Genomic DNA, 17,124 nt, shown 5'->3' on the forward strand with positions numbered 1-17,124 from the left:
AAGCAGAATCATTTAGTGTAAAGTTTGCTTTTCATTGTAACAGTTATTTGTAATTTGTTTATTTCAGTTTGTTTTGAAGAATTCTCAAGAAGACTCCATGACTGTCAAATATTTAAAAAAAACAATAAATTAATTTTCCTATGTGTCAATTGTTAAATTATGAAGAATTTGGGTATTCTAAAGCAATAAGTCTGGATTATTTTGTTACAAAGTTTTTTTTTAAAGGTTAAAAATGCACACGAGTCATGGTGAACTTAAAAACTGATGCACTGCAGTACTTACAGATCAGAGGTATGTTTATTGTGCGTGGAGGGTACTGATAACATGTTATACAAAAACAATTGAACAATCAAGAGGTACAGTGTGTAGGTTTTGTATGAAAATGAAAGAAGGGGTATATGGTGTACTATAAATGTAAACCACATATAAACTGTACCAGATAAATAATCAAAAATACTGTCATGATTCATCTATACAATCAGATATTAACAATATGAATAATTCAATGTATTTATTATTGGTGATTTAACAAGAATCGTGGAATGATCGTCTCCCAAAGACAATACACACGCAATTTTTATTTAATTTCTACCAAATATGTGAGTTTTTTCACCATCTGCTTCTACCATCCAGGTGTGGAATGCCTACAGTCAGTTCAGAGGCTGTGATTGGTGGAGACATGGCAGGGGCTTTTTATCCCCACAGCCAGACAGACAGGGGCCACTGGTGGCCGATAAAACCAGCGTCCTCCCCTGGGGAGCCACATAAATAAATAAAGAGGGCTATTTTCTCTCCAGTTACTGGAAGGACCGTTTGAGAACCCTTAAAAAAGATCTTTATCATTCACTCTGTCATACATACATATGTACATCCATGTTACATAGGCTGCATTTAAACCTCATGGTTATCCATGATTGAAAATAAAACTGGTTTTACTGGTTAAGATGATCAGAAAAACCTCATCTGTGGCACAAAGAGTTGACATTCAGAGATTCTGCTTGTGATTCTATGCTGTGTTATGGATGTACCTTTAGCACCATCTAGGCTTAGATACACAATATTTGTTAAAAAAAAATAAAAAAAAATGTCATTGTCTTCAGCTTGAAAACGTTACATATCTTTGGTCAACAAAGTGGATGTTAAATAGTTGATAATAAGTGAAACACCAAATGAAATCTGAGCAAAAATCTGAGCATCATAGTGTAAAAAAACAAAAGAGTTCATATACTTTCTTATATAAAGTCTTCCTAAAACATTTTCAGGAACTCTTCTCTTCAATCTCCTGTAATACATCAAGAGCTGTTATTTGCAGTAGGAGGCTGAAAACTGCTCTGTTTGAAAACAAGGTGGATCCTTAATTTGAAATGCTGTGTAAAATCCATTTTTTGTATGTTTGTGGTTTGCTTCTGATATCTCTCACCAAACCAGCGCTCTGTTTATGCAGTGAGTGGATTCCTTGCCTCAACAATTCTTAGATATTCCTTTTTCCCTTTAGCTGTTTCCAAACGACTCAACTGAAGTGTTCCTTCTTCAGCTTCAGTCCTTGGCGCCCATTTACGCCAAGGTCCTGTCAATCCTCTCCCTGGGCAGGCCAAGGGAGGAAGAGTGCCTGCAACGGTTTTTGAGTTCTTCCCAATGTTGGGCTTTCGGTAGAGAGTGCTAGCTGCGAACCCGCTTGATGGACTGTCTGTGGGCCACCCGAGAACATGAGGCACAGCATGTCATCTTGTAGTAATCATACACACAGAGGCGAGCCTGAACCACCACGTTGCAGTTAAAGTATTTGTCTCTGCAATTCTCATCTGAAAGGGAAAAAAAAAGTTTTTTCTTATTATGAAGATTGAGTAAATCCTACAGAGTTTTAAACATTTATAGCCCCTAAATGCTGCTGAAACTACTTCTGTTGAAGTTTCAAATCCAATGCCTTGCTTTTTCCCCACATAGCCCCGGGGAAAACTCCCAACACAGCGGCATTGAGCAGGGGGCATATGAGTATCCCCCACACCTGCCCGGCGCCTCTCACCCTGGGCAACGCAAGAAAAGGAGAGAGTCCAGCCCCTCTCCAGGAGTTTGGTTGCAGAACCGGTGCTGTCTGTTGAGGTGAGCCCAACTATATCTAGCTGGTAGCGCTCCACCTCCAGCACCAGCTACTTCCCCCACCAGAAAGGTGACGTTCCTGCGCTGCCAGGGATTAGCATGCTAAGGCAATCCACCTATGCCTGCCACCCTGGCTTGGCATGCACCAAACCCCCATGCCTCTCCCTGCTGGTGGTCTCTGCCCTGAATACCTCTCAGACCTACTTACACCGTGTGAGGCACCCAGACCGCTCAGATCTTCTGGGGCAGGCCTCCTCACTGTGCCCAGAATAAGAACAAAGCAGACTGAGGGGGCTTTTGGTTTGTATGCCCCCCACCTCTGGAACAAATGGCCAGAGAGTCTGAGGTGTGCTAAAACAGTTGACACATTTAAATCAGGGCTCAAAACATTTCTGTTCAATGTGGCATTTGAGTAAACCACCATGTCAGTTATTAGAGACATTTACCTACTTTGCTTTGTTTTACTCACAGATATGTGTATGTGTGTATTGACAATACGTTTTTACTGTTTTCTTTTGATCAATTACTTTTTATTAAACTTATTTGTATCTAAATCTTATTTTTACCTCAACTTATATTGCCTTCTTCTGTGTTTATTGTTTTATTATTATCTTGTGAAATGTTTGAAATGCTTTTTGTGCCTGTGTAAAGCACTTTGAATCGCCTGGTGTCTGAAAGGTGCTATATAAATAAACTTGCCTTGCCTTACAGGGCGACGGCTCCATCTTGTTGTTTCCATGTCTGCTGCTTCATAAGATCTTTTTTTTTGACTGATTCTTTTCACTTAATATGTGCTGCCTTTGAGTAATACCATCAGGAAGCACTCCATAAGTAGTCATTGTTATACAGATGATACTCAAATATACAAAAGACGACAAAAGGGATTTTGCTTGGCCATAAGCACCAAAGAGGCATGTTAGCTAATGGTACATCTAGCCTAATAATACCATAATACCTAATCTAATAATAATGTTGTAATATAATGATATGACTGACCTATTTGAGGTATGCAGGGCTCTGGGTTGCAGTCCTCCTTGTCTGCTGGTTTCAGCTTCTCGTCACAGCCCTCGCTGGAGAGCATGTCATCAGACAGGCAGCGCACCTCCCGAACACGGAAACCTCTCTCACATGTTTTTGAACACTGGAAGGACAGGAGTCAGTGAGATCAGCCAGAAGTAGATGAATCAAACTCCACCAACAGTGTGTCTACTGGTGGCACTTCAGTGACTTCGCTAACATTCACTTTCAATGTCTAGAGGATCAACCTACTTTAAAGAGGACATATTATACCCCTTTTCCACCTTTTCCACCTTTTAAAACAGTCCCCTGTGGTCTAAATGAAACATCTGTGCTGTGTTGTGACTCCAAAATGGCCCTGTTGGCCATTACCCAGCTAGTAGGCGTAATAGGGAGTAGACATGTTGCTTAAGGGCATCTAAACAGCCAAATGGAAACAGTTTTTTTATCCTACTCACGGAGCTCCAGTCGGTGTGGTACCACTTTGCTCCACATGCCTTCAGGTGGCAGCTTTGCTGGCCGAGGGGCCGATCCAAAGATGAGCACTCGTACGGTGGCATGACGGTGAATCCTTCATCTGATTTTACTAGGCACACCACTGACCTCTGCTGACTGCCTGCACCACACTCTGCAGAGCACTGCTCACATGTAACAGGACAACATATGGATTCAATTACATACAAACTGAGACAGAAGAAATGCATGTCACTGTAAAATCAACTTAAATCCCATATAATTAGCTACTCCAGACAACCTCCTCATAAGCCCTGCCTGACCTTCAGTCAATCCTCATACCTGGCTCCACGGGCCTGTGAACCACTCGATGCGGTTCTCACACGGGCCGTTGTTGCAGACCTGAGAGTCGGCGGGCCGCTCACTGCCGCAACCCGCCAGAGGAAGACTACTGATGTGGTTGGTCAGGCAGAGGATTCCTCTGGATCGTACTCCCATCCCACATTCAGCAGAACACTGTGGAGTAGAAACACTGGTAATGAAATTCATGAACCTGCAAAAAAACATATTTCTCTTCTCTTTACATACGCTAGTGACGGATTTTATTTGATAAAAAAACTGAATGACTGTGCACTAACTTTTGAATCTTGCTCGCATATCCTTAGCTCTCTTGCTGATAGCTTAGTCAAAAGGTTCTATACTGTAAGTTTTAACAGCCAAGAAATATGCCCAGTTGTCAAATCCTATCAAAGATACATTGTATATCTAATACAACAACATTGTTATTGCATAAGAACTTTATAAACTGATGATTTTCCAGCTCTTGGACAAATCCACAGGAGGAAGAAGTTTGCTTTATAGTGAAACTTTATATTCTAAATTAAGGATTATGTTTCAAGTGACCACTTCACAAGCAGGATAATTCCCTGATGTGCCCATGCAGGAAGATATGGAGTTCTGTTCTGGCCTCCACTTGTCCATGAATCCTTGAAAATATAGGCCTACATCTCCTCAGGCATTGTCCCTTACTTAAGTTAAACAGGAGCTTGTCAAATAAGATGTCCCTGCTCCTGTTAGTGTAATTTACTGGTGGTTTTGTCTCCCAGTCTGAATTATTCCTGTCTACAGCCACTAAATCTAAGCTAAGAGAAAATCTTTTTAACTGTTATAATGACACTCTACCGCTGCATTTTCAGGCTACATAAAAAACGTAAAAAATAATCTGAGCCAATATTCACAAACATTCTGACAATACTCCGTAAGAGCTCCTCACGAAAGCTTTAAAAGATCTAGCTTATTGATTAGTCGGGAACGTTATCAGAGTATATAGGGAGGGGACACAAACGTTTATCGTACTGGAGAGGAGGCTAGGTATGACACATTCTTTCAAAAAGCTGTGATTGGTGGATCCAAAAAAGACACTCAACACTCTGGTTGTGGTAATTGGCATTGAAGGACATTGAGTAGATCAATCAGCCTTATCACAGAATCTAGTCAGACGTTGTTCATTTATGATCATGTGAGCCACAGATGATTAAATATAGATCTGACCTTAACATTAGACCTAACATTGTATCCAAGCTATGTTTCCAAATGTCACATTCTATTTTAAAGATCTTAACATTATCTGAATGCTTAAAGATAGACCTATACAATGACTACCACTGTTATTAGAAATGAATGGAAATCTCTATGCCTCCATTTAACTGTAACACCTACCCTGTTGCCCCACTCTGTGTAGAACCAGCTCTTGGCACAAGCTCCCATGTCACAGTTCTCCACGTCATTGGGCCGCAGATTCATGTTGCACTCATCGTCTGGAACAAAGTCGCCCACGTTGCTGACACAGCGAACCTCCCGTGATCTCTGACCCAGCCCACATGGCACCGAGCACTACAGAGACACAGGCCATATGGTTAGCACAGTAGAAGTACACACTGCAGGGGAGCCAGAATGATTGATTATGTTTTTCATTACATTGGTTTTAAGCTTTATTTATCAAGTACATTAATGTATCTGTTAAAAAAAAAGTGGATTCTGTCTATGGTTTTCCAAGGTAAGCTTCTTATTCCAGGTGTCAAGTTTTGAATTTCTGTATGTTTTCTTTGCATCCTGCTGAGCTCATAGAGGACATATAATGTGCACTCCTGCTGTGCCTATGCATCTACTCAGAGTCTGACTGCTTACTCTGTCACCAGATATTTCATATTTCAAAAACATATATCAAGAATATTTTTGATAAATCCGTCATGACTCTCCAGAGCTGCACAATGAGAATAGTTAGACCGAACCAGAAAAGTAAGGCTGCACCCAGACGGATGAAAGATGTGCTGAAAGTGACTGTAGAGCTTTGTAAGGCCAAGGGGAGCTGCAGAATAAGCAGATTCTCAAGGATCCTCACTTCAAGTGACCTCTTTCACATTGCCTTTTCCTACATTATTATTTTTTAAATATAAAGCTCATTTTAATTAACACAACACAAAGATGTAATATAGACACAAAAACACTGACTTACATTTTCCACTGTAAACAAAGCTTATTGTCTCTGGCATGATTTTTTTTTACAACAGATCCAGTATCACAGTAGGTGTGTTATTCAAGAACGATTCCTTTAAAGAGGTTGATACAAGAATAAAAGAAAAAATATGATACTGACATCTGGGATAACATTTCATGCATGTACAGAACTATCTGATACATCTCATCTATTTAAGGTCACATATTATGCAAAAATACACTTAACCATGTTTCTCTAAAACTAATAAGTGTCCTTAGTCTTTCTACAAACCCCCAATAATGAGAAACGTTCATCCTCTCCATATTTTGCCTGCTCCACTTTTCAGAAAATGTGTGCTCAAACAGGCCGTTTGGAAAATGTTTCCTTCATGACATCACAAAGGGCAGTAGCCCCTCCCCCAGGTGGGTGACACTCTGGCTAGGTGTTTGTTCTGCCCTCTGAGTCTGCCTTCTCACGTAAACAATTCCAGAGGTGTGTGAGCAGACACAGAAACAGCCTGTTCTGAGCAGGGCTGAAATAGAGGGGTTTATAGGCATGATCAATTACAGGATCAGAGTGGATTTAGAACAAGAAACTTCATAGACAGGTTTTTGGGAGCTCTGAGACTTATTTAAACTTGTTGAAAAGGAGGATAATATGTGACCTTAAACTATATTAACTAAAGGGCAGAGAGATCAATGCAGTCACATTGTGACTAACAGCTGTCACTCACAGCGGTCCAATCGGAGCGGATCTGCCACTCACTGCAGATCTTCAGCTGGCATGTACTGGTGATTTCGGGACGCTCTAAGTGTCGACAGTGGCTCGTGTGGACGTTGAGAGTGCGGTTGGCATAAATCTGCCGACAAAGGACCTGGCGGTGCTGCATCCCCAGGCCGCAGGTTTTACTGCACTCTGACCACTCTCCAATGTCCCAGCTGCTCAGGGGGAAAAGGCTTGATGTTAGAAAGGTATCTTTGGCAGTGCACATTTATTGATTTATGTATTTAAATAGGTAGTATATGTTTTGTTTTAATAGTCATTTGTTTGTATAAATGTGTTTTCCATCATATGTCAACATTAAATTGCAAATGTTGTGTTCACATATCTTGCTTTCCTAACCCATGAACACAAGGCAAATGTTACATACGCTGCAGAATCTCAAAGTTAGTCAGTCTAAGGTACATCAACATTTTGGATTCAAATTGGCCCTCCAGGCCAATCACTTAGGGGCCCTGACCTCCCAGCTCTGCTGTTGCTTTTTAAACCTGTGAGGGCAGATGACATTATGACAGTCTCTAATGTGAAAAGTATCCACCATCTGAGCTCTAAGTAGCAACTCCCATGTCTGACCCTAAGCTAAGACGAAGCTGCATTTACAGCACATATAATACATATCCTGATCTTATAGGACGATATGTTAATGCTTTAACGATAATGATGTGTATACTTAATGTAGCAGCATTCAGAAGTGTGCTCTTGTGTGAGATCAGAAGAGTGATGTTTCTCACAAGGCAGGGCAGGGCTGCAGGTTGCAGGCCTCTTCCTGAGGAGTCGGTCTGCTGCTGCTGTCACACAGAGTCTCTGATACCTGGACGTGGTTTACCCGGGAGACACATTGAAAGATGGAGTATCTGAACCCTGAGAAGCATACAAAGTAGATTTTAAGCTACTGTAATGAACTTTAAATTGGTGTCTATTTGGCACCCCCTGTGGACAAAGCAGTACCTTATCTCTTCACTGATCTCGTCCTGTATATACTGATAGTATTTCTGACAAATGTCTGATTTTTCTTTCTTTTATCAGTCAAATGTATCAATCATTGTGTATATTTGTTGTACAATGTACAATATGACAGTTGTTACAGGTATTTATATAACAAAATAAAAATAGTCTGTCTTGATTATTGTCATGATTATCTTGTTTGCCTTTGTAGGTCACATAGAGACATTAGTATTCCCTTCAGTCTGTTTAATGAACAGCTTCAAATTCAAGCACAAAGTCCTAAAACTGAAACACAAAAAATGTATTTGTATAAAAACAAATGTGTTTTATGAATGTAGGATTAATCAACACATTTAGTGACATTATAGGATTTTAACCAACAGGCCTTATGGTTTGCTTTCAATGTGTATGGGGTAAAAATGTATGCTTACTTTACTGTAGATAATCTGCAACTAGTAGTTCACAAACTGAACGACTTACCTTTCCCACATGAGGCGCTGCACTCTGTGGTTCCAGCCTGTTTCCAGTTGTACTCTCGCACACGTCTGGGAGGCTGTACGACGGGAACGTGGTTGTCAGGAAGACTAGGAGGAACCCTCCCCCCACCTGCAGGAGTTAAATTTTCCTGGCGAGGGTTGGGGTGATGGTCGTATTCAGCTTGTACTTTTACAGCATTCCCTAAACCATGGAGATGTGAGATTAGACACACTAAGAAACATAGCTATAATACTAGATCAGTAGGGATGAAAAGATACCAGGTTGGTTGGATAACTGTATATCTGCTAGTTATTTTCTTCATCAATCTTACATCTATGAATGATTAATAATAAGGTTAATCTGATGTAAGAAATTATTTAAAGGGGAAGTACAGTGGGCCTTGTTACCTTCATGTCTGTGATTTGGCTGCTGAGGGTCGACTGGTGTCTCAGAGGGTAGAACGTATTCATAGTGAATACCCGGGTTTGGCTGCTGGAAGATCATCTGAGGTAGAGTAAAAATATTAAAATAATACTTTCTTAAAAGTTTTAAATTCTGAAACGACAATCGTCGTAAACATTTTTTGAATGAGTTTAGGACTCAATGACTTGTTTGAGTCTTCACTACCATCTTATGATGTTTATTAATTCATGGCCTTTTTAGTGTCAAATCAACAACACAGTAAGATATTCCTTAGAACATGACTGCCTGTAAGTACAAAATTGTTGTATATGGCGTCCTTTAAACAAATATAAGGCTTTAACACCCTGTCATTCTAATACGGCCACTTCTAGTTCAGAAAGCAGATGGCAACAACCCTGAAGTCAAAATCAAGTGTTGGAATTTGGATAACCAAACCAATGGAGGAGGTCAGTCACAGTGGCTACATCTACTTCCTATGTACTGTCTATGACTCGACCTGACTTGAACAAACTCTACAAAGCATGACTAAACAAGAAGGAGAGTGACTGCTGTTAGTATCTGGTGGTCCGAGTCCATTCTTCTACTTACATAAACATCCAGGATCTCATTGGTGGGACCCTCAGCTAGAAAGGACTCCCCAGCTGTGCTCCGGATTTCATTAGGCCGTCGGTAGGTGAACATGGTCCCCACTCCCTCGTACATCCCTGGTCGGTCTATCGCCCAGTTTCCATTAATGATGGATCTGCCTGATCGACTCCGGAGAGCTGGAGGATACAGAGCGAATAACCATACAAACATCTCCAAAGTTTGGGCTCAGACAAAAAGAAACATAACTACCAAACCTCTTCCATTTATTGCTTAATGTGATATCAATTAGGCATAATGACAGCTGCTTACCCTAAAAGGTAAATCACAAAGCACAGGATCTGATTGTGCTGACAAATCTTTCATGCAAATGCTGTAACACATCCTCCAAAGATGTTTTCCACTGATTTCATGGATTAAGTACAAGAGGCCATTAGAAAAGCATTAGAAGTGTAACATTAGATGGGGTTGTAAAAGAGCGTTTGGACTACTAAAGCACATTAGTCATGCACAGCGTAGAACAGAGGGCTATTGAGAGAAAATCCAAGATGTGGTGAGGATACAGAAGGTGGCTCCTGCTGGATTCACATTTTTTGTTTCATATTTTTGTTCACATTTAAAAATACTTTTAAACTATGCTTGGAATTTTGTACCTTTCCAATGAATTGAAAAAATAGTTTTAAGATGACTGTTTATTTTACTATCAAGGCTGTTTGACGTTCTCTTGCATGAGGGGAGTAATTGTTTATGCGTGATTTACTTCCACTGTCAAAATGATGTCTATAGTACAAGTATATAAATGTTTACTGAAAGAGAGGACGTCTTTACACAGCTCAGTGTACTTGTCTGTATATAAATGGTGGGCTCATGAAAGAAAGCGGGACATACTTGAAAACCAAGTACCTTGTATTTGAAAGGTTCTGAATCCATCCTTGGTGTTGTTAATTTTCCACACAGTGCTGAAATTCCTCACCTTAATTAAAAAGGCTGGCAAGGCTTTAGGGGTAAGATCCTCTAATGAAAGTGTGTTTATGCACTTTCCCTTGAGGGGAGAGACAGTGGGGGGAAATCAGGGCCAATACCCTGGTCTTCTAAACCTACCGCATGGCTCTCATTAAACAATGTGTGACATTCCAGCAGCCGCTTCTGAAAATAATCCACCACCGTGTCCCACTGTCGCAACTCTATTAAGTTGGCAATTATCTGGCTGATGCGTTACACTCAGAAGCTCCGGTGAAAGGCTGCTGCTCACTGCTGGGTGGTAATATATGCTACCCACTGGAGAGACCCTGAAAAAGTGACACCACCCGCTGGTCCATCTGCCTTTTTAGACAAAGCAGCTGCTGCAACACAGCTAGAAGTAGAAGACCTGTCATATGTCCATGTACCAAACGACAATCCTATTTATCATCTTATCATTTTGATCCTTATCTTCCATGACCCTTCTTTTCACTGATGTCAAGACTTTAGATTTGTAATGTAATAATACAGGAAGTGCACAGAGATGATTGTTTCTTCTATATGTGTTATGAGCAGTATGAAGCAGAGATCTGCAGTGGACTGCAATTGATGACACTGAAGAGTTGGATGAAAACAGGAACTCTCAGTTTGCCAAGAGAAAGCTAAATTAGCTGTAACAGGACACACATTATCCAGCAAACGCTGCAAAGCCTCAAATGAAACGATATTTTCAGCAGAAAAACAAAAGGAGATGTTTTCCATTTTGAAGCACTGCTGTCTGTTCAAACCATTTAACAACTGACGTATTTAAAAAAAAGGCCTGTCCTCTCAAACTAATCGATGCCAAATAAGTATTAGTGTTTGATGATTTCATACAGATGCTGCACTTCACATCACTTTTTGTTGGATGAGCAGAGTTTCACAATCTTGAGTTCACTAACAAAATAAAAACTTTCAATCATGGTCACATTTAGTTTTGTTCTTTTGGTAATTGTGTCTTGAATCGTTCACCCAGATTTGAAACAGAAACAAAGACAGAAACCATAAAACCAATCCTTGGCAAGAAAACAGACGACCACAGCTCGAACCAGCCTCACTTTCTCTTTGTGAATCTTTGTGAATCTACAAGTCTATCTGAAAACAGAACTGGTACTGTTGAGCACAGATTAAACATAAAAGTGTTTTTTCCCCCACCTAAGTAGTTCCTGCTCTTCACCATTTCTGTGACGTTGATCTTGGTGGCTCCCTCTGGGATCTCTACTATCTTGTGGTAGCCGATCTTGGTTAAACTGTGTTTGAACACTCCAGAGACCAGCCTGCAGGTTGAGTTGTCGCCTCCACACACGCCACACTTGTCCATCACCTTTCCTGAACCGAGATACTCATCGCAGCCTAGACTCTGGAAACAGAAGAGAAAACACAACATTAAAGGGTGGGTGTTATAATGTGTTGATTTTCAGGAGTTAATTATTGTTAGAATGTTGGATATTCAAACTAAAATGTGGGCAAAGTTTTAAATCAGCAGGTAAATGTGTCTGTCTTCAGAGCTCAGTCTGCAGGTTGCTCTGGTTGGAGGCAGGTTTTTTCTACCATGGTGATTTTGTGTCATCACAGAGTCACAGAATTCCTAATATGGTCATATGCCAGGCAAAATAATGATGCATTCATGTGGTGTCGGACACATCGGAAAAACTAGTTTCCGAGTTGTAAAATGAACACATGCTCAAGTCGGAACAACAACTGGGAAAATCGGAAAATAATTAGGCGTCTGACTTCCCGCCTTGACGTCAGAATCATCATCAAATGGGGGGCAAAATATGTTTTGTCAATGTAAACATACTTTTTATTAAAGGGATACTTCACCCTCTGAAACATGAATCTGTGTTGACATTGGGTCATATATGTAGAAATGTGAAATACATTTTGAAGTTGGTGCCTTCTTGGCTGAGAAAAGGCAGAAAGTATCTTTTTGGCTCATGTGGATGAAAGACACCAAATCCCAGAATGCACAGTACCGCAGGCCACTCCCACTAAGGTCCTCGATTTCAGAATCAGAATCAGAAATACTTTATTAATACCAGAGGGAAATTCGACCGTTACAAGCAATATGGCGGACGTTAAGTTTCGATTCTGGGAGTGAGTTCCCACCCACTGATCTGTGATTGGTCTGTAGCTTCAGTGGTCGAAAATATGAGGAACTAGCATTGTAGTTTCACCCCACTAACCGCAACAGCTTCCACTGGAAGCTCCTTTTCAGACTCAGAAATACAAAGATTTCCTGTCTCGGGGAAATTAGGGCTGGATGCACGACCATTCAAAACTACTACCAGGTTTCTAATGATGCAATGCTTAACGCAAATGGGTGAAGTATCCCTTTAATTCACGTATTGCACATCAACTTTTTTTCCAAAGTATAACTTGTAACAGTTGCATTCCACAGATCTTCTTTGTAGCATCATCACTGTGTTTTGCTGTTGTTACAACATTCTGACTTTCCGAACTGTAATCACATGAACACACTGAAGTCAGAAAAACTAAGTTCCCATGGTTCAGGACAGCTGGCTAATCAGATGAAAGTGGGTTTCTAAGGAGGGGGCCTTAAAGAGATTCTAATCACCTGAGTCAAAGAGAGCCTGAACTAAGTGTTTTCACAGAAACCAGGTGAGGTAAACAAGAAGCTGTTAAATCATACAATGTTGCTACAGAGGTTTCAAAGAGTAAAAGAAGTGTTGAGGCACTGTATAGTCTCGCGGTTACAGTATGTTGTGCCTCCCGTGTCATGGGTTATTGTGCTAGTCGCAGTAGCACTATAACCCATCAGTTATCCTATCAAATAAAGGCAAAATGTCCCAAAAAATATAACTTAAAAATAAATTAAGAAGTGTGGTGTTTTGTCAGAGTGCACATTGTAGCTGAAGAAGGAAGTATTCACACGGTTGACTTGATGTGTGCAGGTTTATAGACTGGGCTAATTAGGCTTAAAAGATTATATTTACTCAGCTAAGCCAAGTTGTATGTGTAAAAAGAACTTCATAAACACAAACCATGAACTACAATAATAGAATAGCTTATATGCGTAACATGTTTCATTCCAGAGGCATTCTTTTGGGGTGACTTTAAACTGAACGTAATTTCCTTCCTAACACTCTAGGCTGTGAGTTTTCTATACCACACTGGTGGCAATGAATAACAGGAAACCCGGGCACAGTAAAAATAGAACAGTTCAAATCAGCAGTCCATAAAGACACTCAAACCAGCAGTAAAAGCAACTCACTGTGCAAACAGGTGGTTGAGAAGCCAAAACTGGTCCCACTGAGGTACCACATACTCATACATACTGGGCTGTGATGACTGGAGTGCCAGAGTATGTCCCGAACAGACCACAGCTGCCAACGAGTAAACCAACATCATAGGGGGGGATTATGTATGCCAGTATGCCTCGCCTCCTGCTTGGTTGCATGTGGATTCCCGGACTGAATCTGACATATTCCTCTTGTGATGCAAACATATTTCCCACAGAGATAACACATGGACTGGCTTTTAGCTCTACACATGGCCCAGAGGTGCCAAACCTTTCTCTAAAGATAAATGACATAAACACAGTCACAGGAAGGTAAAATGGTCATCTCTATGGGTTGCCTGTACCTGCAGCAGACTTACAGTTTCGAAGGGATGAAAAGTGGAATAGATGGAGGTAGTGCTGAAAGGGAAGGAGGGGGAAAAAAGCACTTGGGGAAAACTCAAGAGTAGAGTCTGGCTCTCTCCCACCCGTAGCAGCTCGTTCAATTCAGAGCCAAAACAAACATGAAGTGGCTGCTTCCACACAGGAAATAAGTGATGAGCGTGAAGAGCAGCAAGCTATAAGAGAGCTGAAAAAAAAAAACTGCTTGTGCAGTCAGGGAGTGTTGCAGGGCAGCATTGGGCTGGATTAAGTCAGGGTAAAAATCACCAAATGTAACACAATAACATTCAAGGCTGAGTTTTAATAACTCACTTTACAGACCAGCAAATAGTGAATCCAACTGTGAACACTACATTAATGCATTCTAAAACACATTTAAGGATGTTTTGACATGCCGAATAAAGTCCACCGTGGAAAACAAACCAAAATTCAGTCGACGGGAAGAATTAATGACATGACTACCAATGAATATCTCCTCCACGTCTCCATTTTCACCATAAACCCCTTCAAACTAAAACAACACCATTATACAGCTTGATAGCCTTTGCCTGAAAAAGGGAAAAATGTTCCTCTCGTAAAACAGATGCTGACATGATGAGAGGTTATCTGTGTCCATTTGGCATGGGGAAATGTCTGAATGAACACATTTCAATGTAGAAGTGGAGAGTAAGCAAGAAATGTATCGTCCCTTATCTGAATTTTCAAACTAATAACATCTGACCGTGGATGTAAAAACACAAAAGGTTCTTCATTCTTCACAGACAGGTGAACGCTAAGAGATTCTTTAACCTACAACACTCGCAGCTTTTTTTTCCTAAACTGCATCAAGGACACAGAAGCATACATACCACTGCAAATCTTCCAGATGTGGTCATTAGATGCAAGATCATATGCACACACAAAAAAAAACAGAAAAAATGATTAAAAAAAATATTTAGACATTTCAAATTTTTAGTTTGCGATTTCTCCACAGCAATAACCAAACAGACAAACAGTCCACCCAGATTCTGAAGCATGCTGGCAGCATTAGAGGGTTAAGAGATGATTTGATGTAAAGTGATTTGGACAGTTGTACAATTTAAATCACAAAAACTGTCAAGAGTAACTTTCTGCCTTGCAGTAGCATGCTGCACATAAACTAACATCATAATGTGCCTCTGAAAAATCCCACAAAGTGTCACATCTGCCCTCCAGGCTCACTCTGACAAATGTGACCTTAACTGTGAACTCTTCAAACTGAGGTGTTGTTGGCATGATGACACAAAAAGACTCCCTATATCGTCACCATAGGGGATAAAACACAAATCTGATTGTGGTTGATAAAAGAGGGGTCGGTCCTGAAATGTAAGACTTATTACTGAGAGTTTCTCCCACTTCTCTCTGTGGGTGGTTTGTGCCATCTGGTGCGGGAAATCACCCTGTTTTCAGTGGAATTATGGCAGGATTTTGAAAAAGTGGCTTCATCTGGAAATGGTTACTAGTGTCAGGACGTTGGAATCGATTTCCAGTCAACCTGCGAACACTGAAAAACAACGTCATCTAAAGTTAGTCAGAGCAGCTGGGTTAAAGTCATGCAAAGTTTTTCTTACAAACTGAACTCAACACAGAGACAAAGTCACCAGGGATCTATTCTTCTCCCACAGAAACAACAAGATAATTAGAATAATACACCCTGAGAGGTGAGTTTTAGTGTTCCCCAGGCCATAGTTCAGTCATGTCAACACCTAAGGTCACCATGGCAGTTTTAATTCTTAAATACTGACATTAAATTAGGGCAAAGACTCTTCAGAAATGACGATTCACAGAAGTCAGAGTTTTGATTTTTAGCCATAAACCAAATGTTGACACAGAAAACGAGCATGCTTGATCTTACAGGGGAAAAAAAGCAAGTCATTTTAACTAATATCTGGGGTCATGTGAATTCAGGGACCGTAAAAATAGAAGGATTTAGCGTCAAACTATTTTACTTAACCTCCTAAGTCTTCCACTTCCTCTGTCACAAGGCTTTTGGCACGGCCACTGTAAGTTTAAGAAAGAGTTATTTTCAGGGGAGGTCGTACGAAAATGTGCAAAAGTGTGGTACTAAAAAAGATGAATGACTCTTTCAGTGATATCAGATGATTAGTCTTAACTGTGACCAAAATAGGTGATTATGATGAGATAAAAATATGTTATTTCAGTACAAAATTTAAATATAATTCAACTGAAAAACACAAAGTCAAAGAAAGTCAGAATGATGTGATCAAATGTCACAATAATGAGATGAAGATAATAAGTTAGAAAATGAGAGATAAAATGAGTTATCGACCGTCATCTCATATTCATGTTACTGTGGGGATATATTTATTACTGAGTAGAAGATGTTCACTTGTTTTTCCTTTAGAGTTCACTGCAGAAACAATCCTTCACGATCTTTAAAAATAACAGTTAGATTATGAAGCATTATTTATGATTATGAAGCAACATTTGAGACCACTTGGTTCGGGCCCCCTGGTTACAGTGAACAAGCTATAAACACATCTTGAAGACATTAAACTCTCATGTTGTCATCTCCACATCCACAAATACCTGACTCCTCTGCCGCTGAACTTTGTTCACCTGATAGTAGTCTCTATTCCTAGATTTATGCTTTTGGAAGCCGAATATGTCGGAGAGGGACAAAATGTTTGGTATTGGAAAAGGTCTGGTTTCCATTTTGTAGTCCGAGAAGTACTGTTGACTGGTGTTTAAGTGAGCATTGGTTATATGCAGGAAATACCGTCCATGTGGAGAGCAGAGGAGGCTGGCACATTGGTTATAATGCAATCATAAAACCCAACAGCAGTCATCTTTTATTGATCTTGATAAACAGACTTCCAGTGCAGCCATAGCCGTCTCAAACTGCTAAAAATGAACAGTGAATGGCCAAGAAGTCTTTGCCCAGCATTACCAGTTGCTAAAACTGAAACCCAAAAAAACTAGCTCCCAGGAGCTGTATCATCATGACCTCGTCAGACAATAGCCAATGGGTTTGACCAGCTGGTCCCTTACTGTGCAACTATTTTTTGCTGAAATTGACTGCCTGTTACTGAAAACCTGGTTTGTATCAGCCATAATGTTAACGCTGCAGAATGTAAAACGGAAACAATGAGCTATGGGACAGTAAAACGTTAGTGCTACCCAAATAAAAACTGATTGATAGACTGATTGGTTGACTAAAATTCTCTAT

The 17,124-nt window shown here is 40.3% G+C and overlaps 1 protein-coding gene across 2 annotated transcripts in view; it reads right to left on the bottom strand.

The window, feature by feature from the left end:
• Positions 1-278: 278 nt before the first annotated feature.
• The window catches only part of LOC109999659 (thrombospondin type-1 domain-containing protein 4), a 50,782-nt gene continuing 33,936 nt past the window's right edge, over positions 279-17,124 (bottom strand). For both annotated transcript variants that reach the window (XM_065953151.1, XM_065953152.1), the window contains exons 8-18: positions 11,429-11,633; positions 9,278-9,453; positions 8,674-8,770; positions 8,270-8,467; positions 7,576-7,705; positions 6,798-7,002; positions 5,287-5,460; positions 3,910-4,083; positions 3,573-3,752; positions 3,094-3,238; positions 279-1,802 (exon numbers count right to left, since the gene is read on the bottom strand). In XM_065953151.1, coding sequence (XP_065809223.1) covers positions 1,660-1,802; positions 3,094-3,238; positions 3,573-3,752; positions 3,910-4,083; positions 5,287-5,460; positions 6,798-7,002; positions 7,576-7,705; positions 8,270-8,467; positions 8,674-8,770; positions 9,278-9,453; positions 11,429-11,633 — 1,827 coding nt within the window. In that variant the 3' untranslated portion in view covers positions 279-1,659. The remainder of the gene's footprint in view (positions 1,803-3,093; positions 3,239-3,572; positions 3,753-3,909; positions 4,084-5,286; positions 5,461-6,797; positions 7,003-7,575; positions 7,706-8,269; positions 8,468-8,673; positions 8,771-9,277; positions 9,454-11,428; positions 11,634-17,124) is intronic.

The sequence above is a fragment of the Labrus bergylta genome, chromosome 3 (assembly GCF_963930695.1).
Source record: "Labrus bergylta chromosome 3, fLabBer1.1, whole genome shotgun sequence".
NCBI lineage: Eukaryota > Metazoa > Chordata > Actinopteri > Labriformes > Labridae > Labrus > Labrus bergylta.